Source organism: Brachionichthys hirsutus, chromosome 15, assembly GCF_040956055.1.
Source record: "Brachionichthys hirsutus isolate HB-005 chromosome 15, CSIRO-AGI_Bhir_v1, whole genome shotgun sequence".
Taxonomy (NCBI): Eukaryota; Metazoa; Chordata; class Actinopteri; order Lophiiformes; family Brachionichthyidae; genus Brachionichthys; species Brachionichthys hirsutus.
This window is the reverse complement of record NC_090911.1, coordinates 11,637,216-11,661,565: the sequence shown is the minus strand read 5'-3', so window position 1 is coordinate 11,661,565 and position 24,350 is coordinate 11,637,216. Positions and strand designations below refer to the sequence as shown.

The 24,350-nt window shown below is 54.7% G+C and overlaps 1 protein-coding gene across 1 annotated transcript; it reads left to right on the top strand.

The window, feature by feature from the left end:
• The first annotated feature begins 176 nt into the window (after positions 1–176).
• Positions 177–24,229, top strand: myo10 (myosin X). Its single transcript, XM_068748978.1, has 41 exons — positions 177–200; positions 391–489; positions 3,057–3,215; positions 7,057–7,244; positions 10,411–10,545; positions 10,632–10,756; positions 10,860–10,873; positions 11,021–11,105; positions 11,175–11,278; positions 11,377–11,506; positions 11,957–12,075; positions 12,198–12,344; positions 12,468–12,568; positions 12,794–12,860; positions 13,083–13,175; positions 13,277–13,345; positions 13,444–13,526; positions 13,659–13,767; positions 14,241–14,321; positions 16,209–16,333; positions 16,407–16,521; positions 17,773–17,879; positions 17,969–18,196; positions 18,305–18,344; positions 18,544–19,500; positions 19,577–19,697; positions 19,828–20,071; positions 20,166–20,261; positions 20,345–20,438; positions 20,524–20,579; positions 20,730–20,872; positions 21,341–21,532; positions 21,630–21,787; positions 21,864–21,987; positions 22,068–22,365; positions 22,455–22,662; positions 22,767–22,903; positions 23,002–23,122; positions 23,193–23,669; positions 23,764–23,955; positions 24,059–24,229. Exons 1-41 carry the CDS (start codon positions 177–179, stop codon positions 24,161–24,163), a joined length of 6,270 nt encoding a protein of 2,089 aa, XP_068605079.1. The 3' UTR covers positions 24,164–24,229.
• The last annotated feature ends 121 nt before the right edge of the window (positions 24,230–24,350 follow it).

The window sequence follows — 24,350 nt, the reverse complement described above, 5'->3', positions numbered from 1 at the left end:
CCTCCTAGCGGAAACTAGTGATGACTAGCCATTAGCTCGATGCTACGGCTAGCAGCCAGGAGCAGCAAATTCAACAAGGCGTCACTTTTAAAACCGCTTTCCGGTTGGTGTCGAGGATCAATGAACATGCAGCTTTACCGGCCTCCCCGCAGGTACGGATCGCTGCAGAGTTTTCCATGACGGCCGAGAGTCTCCCGTTGGTCAGGAAAAGGTCAGCGCCGTGGCGACACCATGGTAACGGGAGACGGCGGCAGCTCCTTGAGTTCTTTAAGACGCTACTTAATAAGTTGGCCAGAGACTCTTGTGTGGAAGCTTCTACTTGAAGTTTAATTTGGACTTCCAGTGACGTCGTCTGTGCCCGTCTTTGATGATCTAAACTTTCTTTTCCAGGGCGACCGGGTGTGGCTGTGGGAGGATGAGCAGTATCTTCCCAGCGCCGTGTCCTCGTGCTCTGGAGGCATTGTCGTCTTCGCCACGGACTACGGCCAGGTGAGAAGCACTGAAGATCCTCTCGTGGAACCTTTTCTCAGAAGCTACGTTTCGTTTTTTAAATGACGCCGGAGGAACGTTTGATTGTGTTTTGACCCCTGGTTAAAGATCCTGGGTCAAATGTAGTTCCTGACCCAACAGAATTCCCCAGTTGTGTTCTCTCTACTGGTCCAGTACCGGGGTGTTGAGTCATGCATTCTTATTAATGTTTAAATGCCAGCTGATTTGGGTCAGACATTCATGTTCCCCTGGGGATGAACTCCAATAACAATAGACATCTTTTCAGCCCGAAAACCCGTTAAATGCCTGGGAATTAAGCGGCAATAAGGTGGCAATCGCTAAATCCGTGAAGTGCGCCGAGCGCTTTCTTCTTCTGTGGTGGCCTTGGACCGACTCCACAGTTGGTCCCGCCGCTACCTGTAGGCGTTCTTCCTCGTTGCAGCTTGAATTGTTCCCGACTGGATTTATAACATGTGAATCCAACGTTTGGGCTCGCCGGGTTTTTCCCCTCCTCTTGCTCGGGTTTCAGTGATTTGAGGGCGCCGACGGGCTGCGGGACAAAACGGCAGGAGATGAATGGTGATGGAAAGAGCAGCTGCTGCTTCAGATGAGGAGGAGGAGGAGGCTGTTTGTAGGGCGGGGCTTAAGGTTGTAGCAGGCTTACCTGTTAGACTTCAGTGTAAGGTAAGGGTTTGTTTTTATTTATTTTTATCTCTCCCTTTTTTGATGCGTCACTCCGTTTATGAGAAGCTCGTTATATGAATGAACGAACAGCAGAAATAATCCGGACGACTGCTCGCTTGTAATTGAGGGCTCTGATTGGCTGAACACAAAGGTGAATTCACTTTCCTGATCCGCGTAAGCAGGAGCAACAATCCTTATCCCGGCTGATCCGAAGGTCCGTTGACTCCCTCCTCCTCCTAATGGCTTTGTTTTACGGAGACTTGCCCCATTAGCATCTGTCGATGGGCTTAGCGCCAGTCTTTGTTTTCAACGTGTTAACCCTTCTCATCACCGCGGCGACAACTGGACCAATTAGAGACCATATTAAAAAGTCGCTGGACAACCTGCCCTCTACTGGGATCGAGTTGAAGTTGTTGAAAAACAATTCAGCTGATGCTAATTTGGTTTACTTTTTAATTTAAAATAATGATTCCATCCATCTTTCAGCTTCCCTTGAAGCACTGGAATGCCAGCAATTACACCTGGTGTGATAGTGGGGGCAGTTTGGGCTGTTAATGTGTGTGTGTGTGGGGGGAGGTGGGGAGGGGGGGGGCAGCAGTGTGACTTGGCCCCTCAGACAGAAACCAGCTTTCTTCAGAATAAGAGCAGCAACAGCCAGAGTTCGTTGTGTGACTGCGTTCAATCCGTTCATATGATGCTTGTTCTACCACATTACCCACAATCCTCAGCGCACCTCAACGCTTTTGCGTTTGATCCATCGTCTCCTTGTATTGATCCTTCGTGATGCTGCCGTAATCACCATTTTGAGCGGACCCCCCCGTCCTGTGGAGCGGTTCTAATTTGAGGTCTCCTCTATCATTAACCTCTTCCTGTTCAGGCGGGACCGGCCCGTGGTCCTGAGCTGGTTTGGTTCTGATTGGACAACAGATTTGAACAATGGCTTCTTTGTCTGAATGCTGCAGGCATTTTTTTTTTGGAAATGCAGGATATTGCCCGAGGTAATAGAAAACGAGGAATCATGTTCGGGAGCAGCCGGCGTGATGAAGGGAGATAAATGCCAGCGTGACGGACGGGGCGGTCCACCGGGAGAAAACCATCAGAGATTGGGCTTATCTCTGGTTTTGACGTTCTTTGTTGGATAATCGCTCGGAGTTTTGTCTGGAAGCTGCTCGGCCTCGCCCGCAGCCGCCCGCGAACGATAAACGGCCGTCTGCTGAACGGCGCATCCGGTTCCCCGAAGGCCGCCCGGGGTCATATTTACCTCATCTATCTGCCGTATGTCACCTGTGCGGCAGGTGCCGTGAAACCTGAGCTGCGGGTGCTTTTCAAGCCGGGAAGGTTAATGTTCTGGCCAGAGGAGCCCTGCTGGGAATTCTGCATTGATCTGCTGCTTCTTTTACCAGCTGTTTTATATTGTTATAACTTTGTTGTCGTAAATTTTTCTTATTCCATTGAGGTTCTTCTGGAAGTTTCCACTTTACATTTCTAAAGGCCTGCAGACTTCTTTTCATCCATGCCTTTCGCTGTTGTGGACTACGAACAGAACAGAGATACCTGAATTTAAAAAATAAATGAGAATGAAAGTCCACATCTGGTCTCCAACCAGAGAACAAATAGCCCACAACTGGAGCAGATGGACGGAGGAAGTTGTCACGGACCGACTCTACTGTAAGCAAGACTTCGGGAAACGGGGCGGGAAGTTTTCCTCTGATTCTAGAACGATTATTTCTTGGGAAATGTCGGTCTTAGAAGAATTCGGTTTGCTTCAGGATGGAAATAAAGCCTCCAGACCGACTGGACGGAATCCGATTCGGTGATTTTCGTCTTGTTCTCTCGTCCGAGTCGCTCGCATGTCTCCATATGTTTTCTTTTTTGTCGTCCAGGTGTACACCTACAAGCAGAATGCGCTCACCCGACAGAAGGTGCAGCCCATGCACCCCAGCAGCATCAGGGGGGTGGAGGACATGGCGACCCTTGAGGACCTCCATGACGGCGCCATCATGCACAACCTCTTCCTGCGGTACCAGCAGAGGCACATCTACGTAAGTTTGCTGCATTTTCATTTAACAACGGCAGATAATGACAGTGAACGCACCACGAAGGTCGCAGCGAAACGGCTCAACCTGCCTGGAGGAAGTAGCTCCGGACCAGCAGGTGGCGATAGCTGCATTTGAAGGTCTTCTTTGCTCCATTCCAGATGCTCCTATAGTTGGAAAAAAATAACTGAAATGGTTTGGGTATGTTGACTAAAACATGTTTACTGTAAACGTGTGTCGAAACCTAACGGGTTATCCAGGTGGTGTCGGCACACACCTGTCGGGCTGCAGCAGGAGTTAAACAGACAGACACATAAGTCACAGTTTACAACATTCTAAAGGCGTCATGCCATATAAAAAGTACATTTTTAAAAAGATATGCAACTCCTAGTGCTTGTTCGGGACATCCAGATTAACACTAGATGCCGAAAACTGCTGGCACTGAATGAGTTAAAGTCGAGTGTTTACATCCTGGAATTTGCGTTTGTTCCCGTTGTAATTTACAACCTGAATCATTAATATGACGCTTTCCAGTTATGCTACGTTTCAGGGTTGCTTTAAGGTTAGCGTGCAGTTTGTTTCTGACATTTCCACGGCAACACTGTTGACCTAGTTTGGGTGATGAATCCCAAACAGCCGCGGAGCTTTTCCGCCTCGTTGAATCCAGGTAGCATCCCGGACGGTGCTGTTCTTCGTCCGGGAGCGGCAGCCGAGTGAGAGGGAGGATGACGAAGAGCTTGTTTGGTTTGACGCTGCCTTCAGAAGCTATCTTCACCGGGACTTTGGCACGAATGAGAACTGGCTCGGCTTCGCATTCTTAAGAGAATGTTAGCCTCGGACTTTCTCTTCATGATTTATTCCCTGTACTGAGGCAACAATCGACCATCGTTGTCACAAAAAAGCAATTTAGCAACTGTGCTACTAGGATGAATCACCCCTGCATTGCTATATTAGCATGTGCTAACAGCTTTACACGGCGGGAGGATTAGCATGCAAGCTCTGTTCCTGCTAACCCAGTTGCAGCTAAGGAACCAATGAGTGTCTACACTATAGAAAACAAAGGCCCATGTAGGACAAATAGCTCTCAGCTATTACTGACTGGGTTTGAACCTTAATGAACAAACGTGACCCAAAACGTTCTCCAAAACAAACCGCCGACAAAGGCCGCCCTGTGCTAACCGCAGGCATTTGCGGCGCTAACCTTTGACAAATGGCATCTCGTTACTTTAATCGCATCTGAATGCTCCCGTATGGTCGGAATTATCCAATCAATTCATCGCAGCCGCTGATCTCCACACCGCCGGGGGGGGGGGGGGGGGGGGATCTCCATTTCTTCTTGGGGCAGAATCTACAAAGAGGGCAGATTAAAGGCGAGCTGTTTAAGTGGGTCGTGGTAAACCGAAGGGAAGGGCTTCGAGCGACAAGCTGAAGCTAGCGAGCCGACGGTAGTCGCGTTCAACTCAAATCTGTGTGTCCTGATGAAGACATCCCGACCTTCACGTTCCCCCCGACATTCCAAAGAGTATTGCTTCAGTGGCGTTTGAGTTTTTACTAGAGGAAACCGTATTTGTTCAGGTAAAATACTACAAAGCGCTAAACGACGTGCTCCAGGCGTGGCCAATCACAGAACGAGATGGTGAGGATGTGGATAGGAACAAAAAAAAAACATCATCAGTGCATTAAAATTTAGACCTGCAGCATTAATGACGTTCTCTTGGCGTCGTCTTTGGTTCTTATGCTGGAAGCTATGAAGCTAGCTGCCTCTAGCATTACACAGTTCAACAGGGAGTTTGGCAAAGGGGCTACCAGACCTGTGTGTGTGTGTGTGTGTGTGTGTGTGCGCGCGCGCGCTATGATTGCTACCAGCTGTGCCGTCAACCGGTGGCCTCACTCGTCTCCTCTACAGATTCCATTTGAAACCATACATTCACACACTTTCTCCGAGTACCACAAAAAACACCGTCACACGCACTCATTTCTCTTCCGTATCTACCCCCCCCCCGCCCCCTTCAATGGTAAACGCAGATGCCTCCATTCCTGCCCGGGGACTCGGTGCCTCATATTTTATATGTACATTTCTATGAGGTCAATAAATTGCAGGAAATTCCTTTTCTTGGTAATTTGTCTCACTTGTGGCCTCGAGTCGGATGAAGCTGTGCTGGACCCGGGTTGGACTTGGTTTGGACCCGGGCTGGACCTGTAGCTCGGGGTCTTGTTCAGAAGCGATGGGCAGCTGATCTTCTCCGGCATTCTGGGCATTTTGTATGGAGCTGAGTCCGACGGTAATCCAGACCAGTGGATCTATGTTCCAACCCACGCCTGCAGTCGGGAGTTCTGCATCAAGGTTCCCACCACCAGCTCGAGGAGGGGGGGGGCGGTTGCACGATGTCCGTTCCCCCCAGAAAACACTTCATTGTGTTTCAATGACGTCTTCAGGAACACGAACCCGAACTTATTAAAACGTGTTCCAGGGTGGAAACTTTCCGACGCTCTTGTTCTCACGCAAATGGACCGAACGCGACGGCGACACGGATTCTCTGGTTCCTGATGGACGTCAGCGGCTGGAACTATAACCTGTTCTGTTGGGTTGCCAGGCTCCACCTTAAATATGGGGGGGGGGGGGGGTCTGTCCCGTCAGCGGGGACATTAAACAGGATTAATTTAAATGCCGTGTATAACAAATGTGCGGGATTCCGTCTTGTCGGAACTCTGCGACTGCTTCTCATCATTTCCTGCCGTCAGTCAGGCGGGTCGGCGAGCGCTTTGTGATCCGGAGTTTCTCTACATCTGGTCTCCATTTCCCTCGCAGCGGGGGGGCGGCGGGGGGGGCCTGCATGCATGCCTCTGTGTTCTCCAGTTCCACCGTCTGCAGGACCAACTCCTGTTGCAGACGACGGTTTTAGCATCCGACGCATTTGTCTGCCGTAAAGCAACGCTGTCGCGTCCAATAAGAATCGTCCATTAATGCCGGCGGTAAACGCCACTCCGGCGGCGCGTGCACGTCCTCCAGCTGTTGCTTTTGCCAAGTCGCCAAAATCGGCGACTTCAGGTCATAAAAATGTGATTTATAACGGAACACTAAACAAAGCGACGTTTTTAACACGTTCATGGGGTTTCCCACAATTCATTCTGGAAGACTGATCTCTATTGTTTCGTTGTGGATTAAAGACAATCCTTCGCCTTTTGGCGGTTTATTCCCTCCAAACCGGTCAGCGCTAATTCTCCTTTTTCACTATTATCTTTATGAAACATTTAATTTGCTTTAATTTGACACAATTGAAAACACTTAATTTCACAGAAAAGAAAGCGATGATCTCTGAACTTGGAGCTGCTGCTGGAATCCCGTGCAGCCGTGCGGTCGTTGTCACGGATACCTCAGGCCGAACGCCTTGAACGGTGTAAATATGGAGCGGCGAGCACGAAGCCAACGCGGAAACAGAACATCTCAGCCTGTTGGGAAGGCTCAGCGACACGTCGGACATGTTTTACCTTTTCTCTTCACCAGCGCGTCCCAGAACTTTCCGAGGCAGTTTCGGATTTCAAAGTAAATCGAGCCAAAATGCTGAGGTCGGAGTCCTGGCAGGAGCGGCGGCGCTGCGGCGGCTAATGGATAGACGGGCATTCTTGGCGGGGAAAAGATGGCGCATCACCTAGTAGAAGAGTAGCACAGCGTTTCTGCCAGCGGCCGTGGTCGGAGGAGTCGTCATGGTTACGGCAGCATCCTCGCATACATTTAATCTCTCAAACATTTTGTTGTCGGCGTTGCTCTTAAAGCGACCTCCTCCGCCGGCGCTCTGCTTCTGTCATTTTTCCAACGCTTCCTCTTCCTCTCCCTCCTCATCCTCAGACGTACATCGGCTCCATCCTGGCGGCGGTGAATCCCTACCAGCGGCTCCCGGGTTTGTACGACCGGCCGAACATGGAGCTGTACAGCCGCCACCACCTGGGGGAAATCTCGCCGCACATCTTCGCCACCGCCAACGAGTGCTACCGCTCGCTGTGGCGGCGGCTGCGCAGCCAGTGCGTCCTGATCAGGTGAGGTGATCCCGGCGGGAATCGTCGCTTCGCAGGTTGAATCCGTTCAGGAAAAATCTAAACGCTTCCTTCGTCACATCCTCCATCGCTCCGTCGTCAAGGTTACCTGAAAACGACCGGGAAGCTTTAAGGAAGCGGGAGCGGAGAAGGAACTAAATTAAGTCAGGTTTAAATGATCCGTCGGTTTGTGACATCACCAAAGGCTTGTTCACTTTTTGGAGGCGGAGTTTACACGCTAAAGATTTACCTTCAGATTACAACAAAAACTTATTCAATATGGAATTAAAACTTCAGATAACTCGGTGTATTGTAAAATGCGTGCAAGTACTGTATTTGAAATCTATATTTAATTTAAGGCGAAAGTAAAACATGCTATAAATATATATATTTATTTTTAGTTGATTCCTTTATCAAAAATATAAATAAGTTTGACAAACAGAAAATGAGTTTAAAATATAGATTTTTTTATAGAAAGAATTCCAGTTTCTCGTATAATTAGCGCCGTTTCTACTCGCGCTGCACTTTTGGGACAATTAGCTGCTTTTATTTTACAGCCCTTTAAGCCCTGCTTCCTCGGCATTCTGGGTAACGAGACGCACGTGCCCCGTTTTCAAAGGTCGGCTGGTTTCTTTTTGTGCACGAAGCAGTTTTCTCTGTTTGTTCTTGTTTGTTTCGGACTGGAATGAATGAGCTAAACCCCGAAGGCGACCCCGAAGCGGGTTCTGCTTCCTGTGGCACGTTTTCCAGTCCGGTTGAGTCTCTTCACCTTCTGCAGGTTTCGCTATTGAGGCGCATTTCGCTGCAGATTTCAGCGAGAACTCCTCCCAAGCCGCCGCCGACGCAACGCCTGGAACGCCTCCAAACCCCCGTGGCGAGCAGCGAATGCCACCATGGCAGAACTTTCGCATCTTTTCATTGCTTTTTATTCTGCTGCTTCTTGCAGTTCTATAAATGTGGGTTTCGCCCGTTGGACCGTTTCTGTCCCAGATGTTGGTGCGTTAAGACCCGTTTATGTTCTGCCTTCATTCCGGAGGTAATCGGACACTTTGTCCAAGAGGTTCCTTTGTCCCTTTCTGTCCGTCGGTTTCACGAGTCCCGGATGTCCCTCGGTCCATGAAACGCTCTCGTGGTGACGAGAAGCTCGTACTCGTTTGTCCACAACGGACCGGATGTAATTAAACTGCAATCTCTGAAGGCGTCTTCCTGCACAGCCCCCCCCCTCCCTGCCCGAGCAATCCGTCCCTGACCTCCTGACCCCGGAGGTGAGTGTGGGGTCAAACTCAATATTCTGTAGCCTGGTTAATTACTCAGGCATGCAGAGGGGGGGGGGGGGTCACAGGAAAGCCCTTCCCCGGCGTACCTGATGGGCGTCCTCCAGGGGTTCTTGTCTTTGGGGACGAGAGTGTTTTACGTTGAGGTAAAACAACAGGCTGACCCGCGTCTCTGTGTCTCGGCCTGCCGTTGCCGATGGCGTCGGATTTTAGCGTGTGACCAGCGGGCCCTTCGGTTTTCGTCCTTCTAGCTGAAGGCCGGCTCCTGCAGAGAATCCCTGCCAGACTTGAGTCATGCATTCCAGTCCATTCTACACGAATAATTTAATCTCACACGTCTTTAAATCTTCTTTTAAAGGTCAGGCGGCGACTTCAGTTGAGAGGCGTTCCTCAGGGACTCGGCAGCAGACGGGTTCTTCTCTTTCGAAGCTTTCTTTGCCCTTTTTGTCTCAATTTCTCTGCCTCTCGGGACAAAAGGCTCCGGGCGAGGGTCCAGGGCGGCTTGTCCAACACGCTCCGACGGAGGGCTTTTAGCTCGGGTGGCAACCGTTTTGTGCTGAGCCAGGGATTAGCCCCGAAGGCAGGGTGCTGTTTAAAGAGCGTGCCCTGGGTTGGGTAAGTTGGCACGCCACCGCGAGGCTTTTGAGTCGGCTACAATTAGCAGGCCCCTTTTTCCGATTTGGCCACGACTCTCGTCTAAGCCATTTAAATGAGCTTCACTCGCGCACCAAGTCCTTTGTAGAGAGACCCAATCCCTGACCCGAGGCTGCAAAGAGCCACCGTTGAGCGCTGGCGTGTTTAGATTTACTGACTCCGCCCTCCGGCGATGGGTCTTACTAGTTTAGAAGCGGGTCACAATCGAGCCCCCCCCCCCATGTGTCGTTGAAGCCGGGTCCCGTCCTCTCGCGTCTGCCCACGCTTGTTGTAAAAGGTCACGGCTCGAACCGCAACCAGACACGCTTAGATTTTGGGCCCTTGGTGGTGGGGGGGGCGGCGGCATCCATAACCCCCCCGGGACAACATTCCTTCACCAAGGCTGCACATTTCCTGGATCCGAACCTTGATCTGGATCTTTCCTCTCGCCTCCGGTGCCTCTGCGTTCCTCGTTGGAATTCGCTTCCAGATTTTTGAGATACTCTGCAGACCAGTATGAAAAGCGTCTCGTCTCTGAGGGAGGAGCTGAGAGTCTCGCTGAAGGTAATCGGCATCGTCTCTGAGGGAGGAGCTAACGCAAAGCGGCTATGAGCACATTTCAATTTCTGTCATCGAGAACGGTTTTATCAAAATAGCTGCTGATTAACTTCCTGGAAGTGGACAGGAAGTTGTTCCTCAGATGGACTCGCTAGTTTCAGCGTTGAACCTTTTTATGGCTACGAGCAACCGTCAAAGTCTCGCTGTGTTGTTGTTGTTTTTAGTCGTGCTAATCTAATGTCCTTTGACTCGCTCTCGTCTTTCGCGTGACAGTTTTTGTCGGGTAACGATTAACATGGCCGCCCTGACTCTGGCGGCGTGGAGCTGCAGATGACCAGCTTCACGCGGCGTGATGATGTCACTGGATGTTTGTTTGGGTTTTCCTTTGTTAGAGGGGGGGGAACCCCCCCCCCTCCCCCACACACACACGTGTCCTTTTGATCCTCTTCATGTCAGCATGCGGCTAACTTGCAGCGTCTGCCCTGCCCTCTAGTGGCCGAGCAGTAGAACACGTGTCCTGAGTTAAGACTCCAAACATCTCAAATAAGCCACAGCCTGAAATCCAGACCTCAGTCGAGAATGATAATAATAAAAAAAAAGCATCGCCATGGCACCCCGGAGAGTCTGGATTCATTTCTCCAGCGCCAAAAGAGTCGCCGTCGAACTTAATCGTGCGTCTTGTCCCCCCCCCCCACCACCATCAGCGGAGAGAGCGGCGCCGGGAAGACCGAAAGCACCAAGCTCATCCTGAAGTTCCTGTCCTGCATGAGCCAGCATTCCCTGGAGGTGTCGTCCAGAGACGGGACGTCTCGTGTGGAGGAGGCGCTGCTGGAGAGCAGGTCACGAGTTCGCCGGGCGTCACTGAACGTTTTCATCTGGTGCGTTTCACTTCCTGTTACAATCCTCCTTTGTCTTCGCTGCGCAGTCCCATCATGGAGGCCTTCGGGAACGCCAAGACGGTCTACAACAACAACTCCAGCCGCTTCGGGAAGTTCGTCCAGCTCCATTTCAGCCAGAAGGGAAACATCCAGGGCGGCCGAATCATCGACTGTATCCTTTAAAAAAGATCCCGTCGCGTTCTGCCGGGGCGTTTCTGTCGAGTCATCGAGTCTTCAGCTGTTACCTGCCTTGACCGATGCTTTTCTGACCACAGACCTCTTGGAAAAGGTGAGTCGCCGTCCTCCGTCTCCAACGCCGTCTGCCTCCTGTCGGCGCCGATATCAGCGTTGGCGCTTTCGTCCTTCAGCGTCCAGTGGCGTGGGAAGAAGGTACAAAGACTTCAGCTTCTCAATGGTGGCGTTTGGTTTTTTTCAGAACCGAGTGGTCCGGCAGAACCCGGGGGAGAGAAACTACCACATATTCTACGCCTTGTTGGCCGGAACCAACAGTCAGCAGAGAGGTGATCAGGATATCCTCGCGATGGTGTGATCAATCAGAGAGCGATGTAAGAACGCCGTGCTTGTTGCAGAGGCCTTCGGGTTGGCCCGCCCTGAGGGATACCACTACCTGAGACAGTCTGGCTGCCTGGCCGACCAGACGATCAATGACCACAGCACCTTTCAGGACGTTCTGGTACGTGACCTCTAGGACGCTGGACCTCAGTAACGGAGTCTCTAAGATGTCCCGAAAGGACCAATCGGCTGCTTCTTTGTCTGTTTCGCGGCGAACAGAATTCCATGCGGACGATGCAGTTCACGGAGGAGAACATCGGGGAGATCTTCCGGCTCCTGGCCGGGATCCTCCACGCGGGAAACATCGAGTTCATGACGGCAGGAGGGGCGCAGGTCTCCTCCAAGTCGGGTCAGTTTGTCCACCCGTCGGCTCCTTCATCCTCCTCAGCAGCGTTAGAGTCAGTGTCCTGACATTAACCAGACAAGGACCCCTAGTGGTCGTGTGATTTATGACGCTTGAGAATATTCTGGACACCTTTTTGCCGTTTTTCTGACAGGTGTTGATAAATGAAGAAGTTAAATGTGTAGTTTGAGTGTGGATGTGTGTTTGTATGTAAAGAGAGTATTTTTTATTTTATTTTGTTTGTTGTTTTTGTTTTTTCATATCTGCACTGCTGTTTGTTATTTATGTTTTGTTTTGATTGAGGACCCTCTTGAAAACGAGATGGTTTCATCTCAAGGGGTTTTATCCTTTCAAATAAATAAAAATGGGCAGCGATGCGTTCAAGGACACGCTTGTTGCAGTCTTGGTTTTCGAAATGAGAGTCGGAGGCCTCTGATGGTCGATGTTTGTCTGCAGCTCTCGGCAGGACGTCCGAACTCCTCGGGCTGAACTCGGATCAGCTGGCCGAGGTCCTGACCCATCGGTCCATGATCCTCAGGGGCGAGGAGATCTCCACGCCGCTCACCGTGGAACAGGTAAGGAACTGTCCCGACGTAGCTCGGAGCTTCGTCTGTAAACGACGGCGTCTTGGCGCCGGTCGAGCCGGAATCGGACTCGGGCTGTTCCGTTCACGGTGGCGGCGCCGTTCTCCCTGCAGGCGGTGGACTCCAGAGACTCCATGGCGATGGCGCTTTACGCCCAGTGCTTCAACTGGATCACCTGCAAGCTCAACGACCGGATCAGGGGCAGAGAAGACTTCAAGTCCATCAGCATCCTGGACATCTTCGGGTTCGAGAACTTTGAGGTGTGTCGTCGTCGTCGTATATTATTGGGTTCCAGTCCCTCCCGGTTAACGTCGCCGTTAACTACTTCCTGTCTGCCGATGCTTTAAGCGTCTCATGTCTTCTTCCCACGTTGTCGCTGTCAGGTCAACCGCTTTGAGCAGTTCAACATCAACTACGCAAACGAGAAGCTTCAGGAATATTTCAACAAACACATTTTCTCCTTGGAGCAACTTGAATACAACAAGTAGGCACACGCACACACACGCACACACACACACACCAAACCTGGAATAATGGTTTAAATGCCCTGCCCTCTGGACATCCGGCCTTAGCTTAAAGCTAAAATAAGCTAAGCTAACCGAGCTGTAGCTTTATTGTGTTTTTTTTCTTTCACGGAAGCTCGACTAGACTAAAAATTGGGCGTATTTACCCTTTAACTTCCGATACTCTTTTCGCCTGATCGCTGCAGGGAAGGTCTCCTCTGGGCCGACATCAACTGGATGGACAACGGCGAGTGTTTGGATCTGATCGAGAAGGTGTGTGTCCCAAATGCTGCCCAGGAGGAAGTGGGGTGGTGGTGATGATGATGGAATCACTGATGACGAAGGAATTGTCTGCTTGCATAAAGTTGTTTATGACCGTTCCAAATAAAGACATTTAGACATTTGAGGGGCGGTAAACATAAAAAGAAGACGCTGATAAAGGATTAGACTGTAGGATGAGGTCGTGGTGACATTGGTTGCTCCTTGTTGCCGTAGAAACTGGGTCTCCTGGCACTGATGAATGAGGAGAGTCACTTCCCCAAAGCCACAGACTACACCTTGCTGGAGAAGCTCCACAGCCAGCACTCGGTAGGAGCCTGGATGTCTCGTTGGACGGCCGATCTGCCTTTTTTTACGCTCGGATTGTGATCGAGTTGAGAGAGACGCGCGTTTTCCTTCTCTCGCTGCAGAAGAACTCTTCCTACGTCAAGCCCCGCGTCGCCGTGCATTACTTCGGGGTCAGGCATTACGCCGGCGAGGTGAGACGCTGCTGCGGCTTTGTGTGAAAGAGAGGAAGAGACTCGACTTTAAATGAACGCCATGCGGCTCTCTGGCGCCGCCCTGTGGCTCGTTTCAGGTGGTGTACGACGTGAGGGGGACGCTGGAGAAGAACAGGGACACCTTCAGGGACGACATCCTCAACCTGCTGAGGGACAGCAGGTAGGTCAACCCGACGGAGAACCGCCGTCATTTCTCTCTTTAATGATGGCGGCGTCCATCTTTGTAGTCCGCCCTCTAGCCCTTGTGTTTTCTGACCCCCCCCCCCCCCCCCCCCCCCCTTTGTCTCGTCAGGCTGGACTTTGTCTACGATCTGTTTGAACATGTGACGAGTCGGAACAAACAGGATACCCTGAAGAGCAGCTCCAAACACCGGAGGCCCACCGTCAGCTCGCAGTTCAAGGCAAGCCCCGCCCCGCCCCGCCCCGCTGCAGGAGGGGGGCTAGTAACTAGTAGCGATGCTAGTGAATAGTAGTAGTATTAGTAGCTGTCGTAATAGTACTAGTGAATGTCGGTGGAACACTAGTAGTAAATCGAGTGACTGTAGAAGTACTAGTAACTCATAATAAGTAGTAGTATATAGTAATGGTATATAATAAGAGAAGCAACTCTTGTAATAGGTATGCTGGTACTTGTAGTAGTAATGTTAGTAACTAGTATTGATACTAGTAACTGTGGTAGTAGTAATAGTACTATCTGGAAGAGATAACTGTAGACACAGAAATAAAAACATACTACTGTCACAAGTAGTAGTACTAGCCTCAGCGCCTCTACTGTGATTAGAAGTAGCCACTTTATTAGTACTGCCAGTAGTAGTATTAGGAGTAGTAGTTCTAGTATTACTAGCGGTAATAATTAGTGTTTCTGTGGCGACAGGATTCTTTACACTCCCTGATGGCAACTCTCAGCACGTCTGACCCGTACTTCATCCGATGCATCAAACCAAATACACACAAGGTGAGTACACTACACGGAGGAGTACATGAACGAACACACACACACACACACACACACACACACGCCTGAAGGGTCACAGTGAGAAACGAGTAATTTAATAACCAACCAGCCGCAGACGGGAAACGGCTGGTGCCCTCTGACCCCAGGTTGCCTAGCAACAGACGGGAGTAGATTCGGTGCATCGATCGTTCCCGCGCCGCCTGTTTCCTCCTCTTCCGGCGTGTTTTCGTCTGACTCCTCCTCCTCTGATCCAGCGTTAAACGAGGCTGCGTGATGACTTGGGAATGAGGCTTAATTTAGGTGGGGGGGGGGTCGTCTTGGGGGAGACGGAGGTCAAGCAGATGCAGCACGTGGCCCCCAAAAAGCCCCCCCCCCCCCCCCGGAAGGGGTCCGTGTCATCTGTTTGATTCTGAAGGGGGGGGGAACCCAGAACTCACTCACAACCTACAAGTGGCCTGCATAAATCAGCCTCAGTAGGAGACTCATCGCCATGGCAACCACGGCCCTCCCTGCGCACACACAAAGGGGAGTCGAGTTCTGGGTTTGAAAGCCTTTGTTTGGCTGCGGAGGCAGTGAGAGAGAGAGAGAGAGTGAGAGGGGGGGGGGGGGGGGCAGCTGTGGGAAGTTTTCTGTCATTTCCCCTCTTCAGTCTCTGGCGGCGCCGGCGAAGCGGAGCGCCGCGATGCACGGTGAGCCTGGTGCATGTTTTAAATGGGAAGCGATGCGTTCAAGGACACGCCTGTTGCAGATTTGGCGTGCCGGCGGCGGTTGGAATGAGGTGCGTGCAGGTGCAGGACGGAGCGGAGCTGGTTGATGGACCGTTGTGTCTGTTCTCGCTCTGAGAAGAGACTTAGAGGGGGGGGGGGGCTCACGGGTCCAGAGAATATTGGATATTGATCTTGTCACCCGGGCTGTCCGCCGGCGTCTTGGGCCTTCTGCGTGAGAATATTTGATCCCACCAGCGCTTGAGTATGTTTTTCTTCGGCTCCTGCTTCAGGGCTCTTTCTTCGTTGCGTCGTTCCTTCGCTGTCCTTTGAGCGAGCACCTCCTCGAGACGCTCCTGGAGCACCGATGCCATCAGCTCAGCAGACCCGGTCGCCTCGCTTTGGGCCTGGAGGTTCAGAGTGCACTCCTCCAGCTCACTTGTGAGTTTGTTCCTGCTCAGCGAAAAGGCCGACGACTCGAGCGAGGCCTCCGTGTCGCACTGTTCGGCTGTTTTGACACAAGGCTCCGACATGGACCTGAGAGCCATGCCGCTGGCTCCAGGCGTCAGACTCCCTCGGAGGGCAAGCTTGAGTTGGTCCTCGGCCAACCTCGCCTTGAGAGCTCTGTTCTCTTCCTTCACTTCCAGCGTACATTCATATTCACGATTAAGCTTTGCCTTAAGGTCGTCAATGATTTCTGACTGGCCATTTAGACGTGTCTTAATGGTGTTAAGATCTATATCACAGTACACGACGCTTTCTTTGAGCAGTGTGATTTTGTCCAAGAGATCGTCTCTGCTTTTGATGTCACTTCCTGTGTTGGGCGATTCGTTAAGGCTCTCCCTCAGCGATTTCCAGTCGGATTCTTCTTCATAGCCATCTTCGCCATCTTCGCCGTTCTTCGCGGGAAGGTCCAAGTTGCTGCTGCCGTTGTTCATATTGTTCTTTGATATGTCTTCCGGGTGGCAGAACGTTGGGTAGGTAGGATGTTGTTGGGAGGTCATTTGCTTAGGGCATTTATAACTGTCAGGCAGTCCCTCCTTTGATGTTTCCTAGATGTTTTAAACATCAAAGGAGTGAGTGGGTCCATGAATTAACTTTCATTTTCAATCGCTTTACCTATTTGCTATAAATTAATAATCATGATCGCGTTGGCCGTCCTTCGTGGCTGTCCTTCCTCCAGATGCCGGAACAGTTTGACCAGACTTTGGTTCTGAACCAGCTCAGATATTCTGGCATGTTGGAGACGGTAAAGATCCGACGAACCGGTTTCCCGGTCCGGAGACCCTTCCAGGACTTCTGCACCAGGTGAGTCTCTCAATCCCAGGTACTAGTCTGGACCACCTCCCTTTTAATAACGGGATATGTGTTGCTTCCTCAGGTACAAGGTGCTGATGCGGGCCGTGATGCAGCCAGGTGACCCCAGAGGCAGCTGCATCCAGCTGCTCCACCTGTACGACGGCAGCGCCACGGAGTGGCAGCTGGGAAAGACCAAGGTGACCACGCCCCTCGACCTTTAAAGCCAGAGGACGTGCATGCGACGACTTTCATTTTGACGGACCATTCAAAAAGGCCGTGGGGGGTCTGAGACATGAAATTTGGGCCTCAGTGAGGCTATTTTTAAGACGACTCGAAAAATAAAATGCATCAACAACACAAAGGTTTCGTCTAAAATCACAGATGTGTACTTTTCTTTTTGTGAGCAGTCACAGCTAAACAGATGTGCAGACACGCTGTCACCATCAGCCTGAACAACAAAGGCCTTCCCGCTGCCATGACAACCCTTTAATTCTGTTCCCGCTCCCTCAGAGGGGTCGGTCCGCTTTGTCCCCACCGCCATCGCCTGACAGATTTACGTCCATCCGGCTCCTTTCGCTCGGCACACGTCCCTGACTTCAGTCTCCGAGTTGGCTCCGCGTTTTTATAGTCTGGAACCTCATTTCCTGGGGGAGAGAGCTCCCCCCCCCCCCCCAGAGTTCAAATCCGTCACGGCGAGCGGCGCTCCCCAAAAGGCGCCAACCGCAAGAATCAGAGTGTGCAAGAGGCTTAGCGCAGCTTTAATTAGCACAGTAGCAATTAAACGGGCTCAGTTGATGTTCCATCCATTAAGATGCAAATGTTTGCAGACTTTCCTCCAGGGATGGAGTGATTCATGTTTGAGGTTGTTGCCACGGTGACGCCAACCACGTTCACGTTGCGCTACTCCGTCGAGCCGCCGCTAACGCGCACGTTAGCGTGATGCTGATTCATGAATCTGTCGTGAAACGCTTGTTTCAACGTTTTACCCTCTCAGAGCGCCGCGTCGGGGTAGTAACTGATTGTCCAGCCTGTTAGAGGAAGTTAAATGTTGGTTAGCATGATGTTAGCATGCCAGCTAAGAGATGGCTCTCCTCCCAGTCTGCTCGAAGCGTGAATTAGAGTGGGCTTTTAGAACTTTAATTTAAAGGGGCTTCTTCTGAATCCTCAGAATGTCATTAGAGCTTCACCGCTGAGGCGTCCACACACACACACACACACACACACACACACACACACACTGCATCAGTCACCAGGAGACAGGAACAAGTGCCATATCTCATTTTCCTCCTCCCCTGATCGGCTTAGCCTTCAGGCTTCGCTCGGCCGGCGCCGTCTCCCTTATCGGTCGAGACCAGCTGAATGAAGCTCCTACGAGATAAACGTGCAACCGATATCCGCAGCAGGATATTGACCCCCCCCCCCCCTCCTCCTCCATCCTCCCCTCTCAGGTCTTCCTTCGGGAGTCCCTGGAGCACCGCCTGGAGAAGCAGCGGGAGTTGGAGGTGCTAAAAGCGGGCATGACCATCCAGGCCCACGTCATGGGCTACGTGGCCAGGTGCGACTCGCCGTTCCGGACTGAGTCGACACCGGGGGGGCGGTCTTTAATCGCGACTTTAACATCTTTGTTGTTGTTTACGGTCTCAGGAAGCAGTACAGGAAGCTGCTGCAGTGCATTGTGGTCATTCAGAAGAACTACCGGGCGTTCTACTGGAGGAGGAAGTTCCTGCTCCTCCGCTGGGCGGCGCTTACCTTCCAGAAACGCGTGCGAGGCCAGCTGGCGCGCCGGGCGTACGGCCGGCTCCTGGAGGAGAAGAGGAAGAGGGAGGAGGAGGAGGAGCAGCGCAGGAGGATGGAGGAGGAGGAGATGGAGAGGTTGGGAGATCAGCAGTGATTTATTTAACTCTTCTTCTGCGTTGTTCTGACAACAACAACAATTATTTATCAACAAACACGCGGCGGCTGATTTGCTTCTGTTTGCAGGGAGAGGCTGAAGCTGGAGGCCGAGAGACTCGCCAAAGAGGTACGGTGGCCGGCGATGACTCTCCTAAAGAGGACCGGTTCCGTCTCGGTCGGTTTCAAACGGTCTTTGATTTGATAGAACCTTCAGATGTTCCTTCGGTATTCATGGATTTTGTCTCAACGCCGTGACCGAGCTGACTCCCATCGACCTTTTGACCGATCCGGAGACTCTCCCTTTGTCTTTGTCTCGCGTCCCGCAGGCTGAGGAGGCCGGACGACTGGAAGAGCTCCGCCTCTCCGAGGAGTCGGCCTCCGTCGCTCTGCCTCAACCTCTGGCGGCAGACGAGGCCTCGCCGGAGGCGCCGGACTCGGCGTCCGCCCCGGAGGGCGACGTCCGCCCCCACGAGGCGTCTCAGGTGGAGGAGATCCTGCGGCTGGAGCGAGAGATCCAGGCGCTGCAGCGGCAGAAGGAGCAGCAGGAGCTCTCGCTGACCGAGGCCTCCCTCAACCGCCTGCAGCTCCTCCGCGACCAGGAGCTCCGGCGCCTGGAGGACGAGGCCTGCAAGGCGGCGCAGCAGTTCCTCGACTCGCTGAACTTCGACGAAATCGACGAGTGCGTGCGGAACATCGAGAGCTCGCTGGGGGTCGACGAGGACGAGGAGGAGAAGGAGGGTGGGCGGAGGAGGAGGAGGAGGCGCGGCGGCGGCGACGACGAGGAGGAGGAGGTGGACGAAGGGTTCGGCGCCGACGACGACGCCTTCAAAGACTCGCCCAACCCGAGCGAACACGGACACTCGGACGGCCAGAGGACGAGCGGGATCCGAACGAGCGACGATTCCTCCGAGGAGGATCCCTACGCCAACGACGGCGTGCTCCCGCCGCTGCCGCCGCCGCTGACGGCGCTGCTGCGCCAGCCTTTACCGCCGGCGCCCCCCGCCTGCCACAGCGCCTCCTCCAGCGGGGACTCGGCCTACTGCCACCCCCAGGCTCCGTCCGAGGCCCGGTCCGACGACCTGGTCGAGCTCATCCCGCCGGACGAGGACTCGGACTACGACCGGGACGACGACTACGACGGCGTCGGCGCCGGAGCGTCCGGCGGCAGCGTGGCCTTCTCCGACCCCCGCAGCGACCAGTGGTCTCCGGACTACCGGGGGTCTGTGGGGACCTACAACAGCTCGGGGGCCTTCCGCTTCAGCTCGGAGGGGGCCCAGTCGTCGGTGGGTTCCGCTCCTCGCCGCGCGTTCGCCGACCTTCTCCGCCTGGTCTCACGTGGCCGACCTTCTGTCGTTGCAGTTCGAGGACAGCGAGGACGACTTCGACAGGTTGGACACAGACGACGAGCTGTCCTACCGGCGGGACTCGGTCTACAGCTGCGTCACGCTGCCGTACTTCCACAGCTTCCTCTTCATCAAAGGTAACTTGCTCTTCATCGTCGGGGAAGCCGAGCTGTCCCGACCTCCGACCTCCCGTCTTCTGGCGCGGGGGGGGGGGGGGGGACGCTTTTAGAGGAGATGTGAGCCAGAGGCGTGTTTTCCCTTGTCCAGGAGGTTTGATGAACACGTGGCGGCGGCGCTGGTGCGTCCTCAAGGACGAGACCTTCCTCTGGTTCCGGGCCAAGCAGGAGGCGCTGAAGCAGGGCTGGCTGCACAAGAAGGGCGGCGGCTCGTCCACGCTGTCCCGCCGCAACTGGAAGCGCCGCTGGTTCGTGCTGCGGCAGAGCAAACTGGTGTACTTTGAGAACGACGGCGAGGAGAAGATGAAGGGCGTGCTGGACGTGCGCGGCGCCAAGTAAGGAGCCTCAACGAACGGCGCGTGGGTCTCGGTCTGTGGTGCAGTTCCGATAATCACCACTAGATGTCCTCTCCGTGTTTTATTCGTGCAGGGAAATCATCGACAACACGGGGAAGGAGAACGGCATCGACATCGTTATGCCAGAGAGGACCTACAACCTGATCGCCGAGTCGGCGGAGGACGCCAGGTCAGTCGTCTCCTCCCGTCTCCGTTTGGCGTGACCTCGCCTTGTTTACGACGGCGCTGACTCCGTTGTCTCCGTGGTTACAGCCAGTGGTTCAGCGTGCTGACTCAGGTCCACTCCTCGACGGAGCAGGAGATCAGAGAGATGCACGACGAGCAGGCCAACCCCCAGAACGCCGTGGTGAGCGCAAAGCACTGTGGGAAATGGAGTTGTCACACTTCGTCATCGTCGTCATCTGAACTCTCAAACGTCTCCGTCTCCTCAGGGAACGCTGGATGTCGGGATGATCGATTCGGTTTGCGCGTCGGATAATCCAGAGAGGTGAGAACAGGAAGTCCGTCGTGTTTCACTTCCTGTTGACCCGCCGGATTCTCCGCCGCAACGGATCCGGTCGTCTTTTAAAGACGGACGTCTGTGGATTGGTCAGCTGCTTATTATTGTGATGACCCCCCCCCCCAACTCCATTCATAGGCCGAACTCCTTCGTCATGATCACGGCCAATCGCGTGCTGCACTGCAACGCCGACACGCCTGAGGAGATGCACCACTGGATCGCCCTGCTGCAGCGCTCCAAAGGAGACACGCGGGTCGACGGCCAGGAGTTCATCATCCGAGGTGAAGGTCCTCCACGCCGTAGCTCCACGCCGTAGCTCCACGCCGTAGCTCCACGCCGTAGCTCCACGCCGTAGCTCCACGCCGTAGCTAAACGCCGTAGCTCCACGCCGTAGCTCCACGCCGTAGCTCCACGCCGTAGCTAAACGCCGTAGCTCCACGCCGTAGCTCCACGCCGTAGCTCCACGCCGTAGCTAAACGCCGTAGCTCCACGCCGTAGCTCCACGCCGTAGCTCCACGCCGTAGCTCCACGCCGTAGCTCCACGCCGTAGCTCCACGCCGTAGCTAAACGCCGTAGCTCCACGCCGTAGCTCCACGCCGTAGCTCCACGCCGTAGCTCCACGCCGTAGCTAAACGCCGTAGCTCCACGCCGTAGCTCCACGCCGTAGCTAAACGCCGTAGCTCCACGCCGTAGCTCCACGCCGTAGCTCCACGCCGTAGCTCCACATTTTATTGTCGTTTTCTCGCCAGGCTGGTTGCACAAAGAGACGAAGAACAGCAGCAAAACCTCGCTGAAGCTGAAGAAGCGCTGGTTCCTGCTGACCCACAATTCCCTGGACTACTACAAGAGCGCGGAACGCAACGCGCTGAAGCTGGGGGCGCTGGTTCTGAACAGCCTCTGCTCGGTGGTCCAGCCGGACGAGAAGATCTTCAAGGAGACGGGTCAGACGAAGACACTTACCGTCTCGCTTGTCTCGCTCGGACTGGCGAGCCGTCTGACGCGTCTCCGCTCCTCCTCCCCGCTTCGTCCTCTTGCCAGGCTACTGGAACGTGATCGTCTACGGCCGCAAACACTCGTACCGGCTCTGCTGTAAGCTGCTGAACGAGGCGGTGCGCTGGTCCAACGCCGTCCAGAACGTCATCGACGCCAAAGCTCGCGTCGACACGCCCACCCAGCAGCTCATCCAGGACATCAAGGTAAGGAGAACCGTGGCTGAGCCCGGCTCCGGCGCCGGGGAGTCCCGCTGAGAGGCGTCCGTCTTTCTCTCTGCAGGAGAACTCCCTGAACGGCGAGGTCGTGGAGCAGATCTACAAGCGTAACCCGATCCTGCGCTACAGCCGCCACCCGCTGCACGCCCCGCTGCTGCCGCTGCCCTACGGCGACGTCTGCCTCAGCGGTGAGTCGCCGAACGCCAGTCGCCCTTTCTGCGCCTCCTCCTTCGGTAACGCTCCTCCCCCTCCCCGCCCCCCCCGGCAGCGCCGCGAACCCGAAGCTACACCACGCTGCAGAACGAGGCGCTCCGAGCGTTCGGCTCCCTGCAGCACCTGGAGGGCGTGGCCGACCCGGTGCCGATCATTCAGGGGATGCTGCAGACGGGCCTGGAGCTCAAACCGCTGCGCGACGAACTCTTCTGTCAGCTGGTCAAGCAGACGGCGAGGCCGCCGCACCCCGGCGGGCCCGGGAACCTGTGCAGCTGGAAGATCCTGGTCTGCATGTCCTGCACCTTCCTCCCGACCAGGAGCGTCAACCGATACCTCAAGTTCCACCTGAAGAGGTATGGGCGTGGTTTCCCCACGTCGGATGCTTGCGAGGGGGGGGGGGGGGCGTGGCCTCTGACCGACACGGGTCCCTCTCTCGCCGCAGGACCAGGGAGCTGTTTCCCGGGTCAGAGATGGACCGCTACGCCGCCTTCGCCCTGGACTCCCTGAGGAAGACTCGGACCAGGGAGAACGTCCCGTCGCAGGAGGAGATCCGCGCCATCGTGGCCCGGCAGGAGATGAGCACCACCGTTCACTGTCACGGGGGCGGGGCCTGCAAGATCACCATCGACTCGCACACGACGGCCGGCGAGGTGAGTCGGCGCCGCCGAGTGGAGAGGAGCCGATCGGTTCTGGATCGATCAGCGTGCGTGTGTGCGTGTGTGTGTGTGTGTGTGCGTGCGCGTGCGCGTGTCAGGTGGTGGAGAAGCTGATCCGTGGGCTGGCGATGGAGGACAGCAGGAACATGTTCGCTCTGTTCGAACACAACGACAGCGCCGAGAAAGCCATCGAGAGTCGCACGGTGGTCGCCGACGTGCTCGCCAAGTTCGAAAGGTCGGTGTGACCGCGGGAGCCGGACGGCGTGCGTTTCCATGGCGCCCCGGGGGGCCGTCCCTGCGTGCGTCTGACCGCTCCCCCCCTCTGACGTCCAGGCTTTCGTCCAGCCCGAACGAGCGGGACACCGGCTGGAGGTTTTACTTCAAGCTCTACTGCTTCCTGGACACGGACGCCGTCCCCAGAGACGGCGTGGAGTTCGCCTTCATGTTCGAACAGGTATTTAAACGTTTCCTTTGAGGTGACGATCCGGTCGAGCAGCTCCGTGTGAACCCAAACGCGTCCGCAGGCCCACGAAGCCGTGATCCGCGGCCGGTATCCGGCGCCCGAGGAGACGCTGCAGTTCCTGGCCGCCCTGAGGCTTCAGTACCTTCTGGCCGATCACAACTCCCAGTCCAGCTTCCCCGAGCTGTCCCGGGTGTTCCCCATGGCTCGGTTGCGGGCCCGGGTGCAGAACTCCGCCAAGGCGTTCGCGCCGGGCGCCGGATCGGCGGCCGACCGCTCGGGGACGACGGAGAGGAAGCGCTCCAGCTTCCTGGAAGGAACGCTGCGGCGCAGCTTCCGGAGCGGCTCCCTGAGCCGGCAGAAGCTGGAGGAGGAGAGCAGCCTGGAGGCGTGGCTGAGGGAGGAGGCGGCGGCGGTGAGAACCAGCGTGGCGGACAAGTGGAGGAAGCTGCAGGGGATGAGCCAGGAGCAGGCGATGGTGAAGTACATGTCTCTGGTGAAGGAGTGGCCGGGCTACGGATCCACGCTGTTCAACGTCGAGGTGAGACGCGCCGTTTGGGAAGGACCTTCGGCGGTTTCGAGAAGGTGCTGGAACATTTCAGCGCTCACTGTCGTTCCATGACCCCCCCCCCCAGAGTCGGGACGGGGCGTTCCCCTCCGAGCTGTGGCTCGGCGTGAGCCGCGACGCCATATCGGTGTACAAGCGGGGCGAGCTGTGGCCCCTGGAAGTCTTCCCCTACGAGCAGATCCTGTCGTTCGGAGCGCCGCTGGCGAACGCGTACCGGATCGCCGTGGAAGGTCGGGAGCTGGTCTTTGAGACGCAGACGGTTGGTGCAAACGCTTCGGAGCGCGTTCGGGACGTCTGTAACGTCGGGATCGACGCCTTCCGCACTAACTCCTCTTCCCCTTCCTCTTCCTCTTCCTCTGCAGGTCATGGACATCGCCAAGCTGATGAAGGCCTACATCAGCTTGATCGTCAAGAAGCGCTTCAGCAACTGTCAGTCCGTCGGCAGCCACGGCAGCGGCGCCTGGTGAGCGGCCGTCCACCGGCTGGAACCGGCTGGAACCGGTGCGTCTGAAGGGGGGGGGGGGGGGGAAACGGCGCCCGGGAGGGCGGGATCCGAATCCTGTTTGAAACCGCAGACGGAAGCAGACCTGAAATCATTGTGATCCGCGTCTGAAAGGAAGCGGGTTCCGAGAGAATTCTCGTCGTTTCGGTCAG

Coding starts and splice junctions, on each gene's coding strand:
- myo10 (XM_068748978.1), top strand. CDS start 177: ATGACGGCCGAGAGTCTCCCGTTG. Junction 12,076..12,197: donor CGCCGCTCACCGTGGAACAG/GTAAGGAACTGT, acceptor TTCTCCCTGCAG/GCGGTGGACTCCAGAGACTC. Junction 12,345..12,467: donor TCGGGTTCGAGAACTTTGAG/GTGTGTCGTCGT, acceptor TGTCGCTGTCAG/GTCAACCGCTTTGAGCAGTT.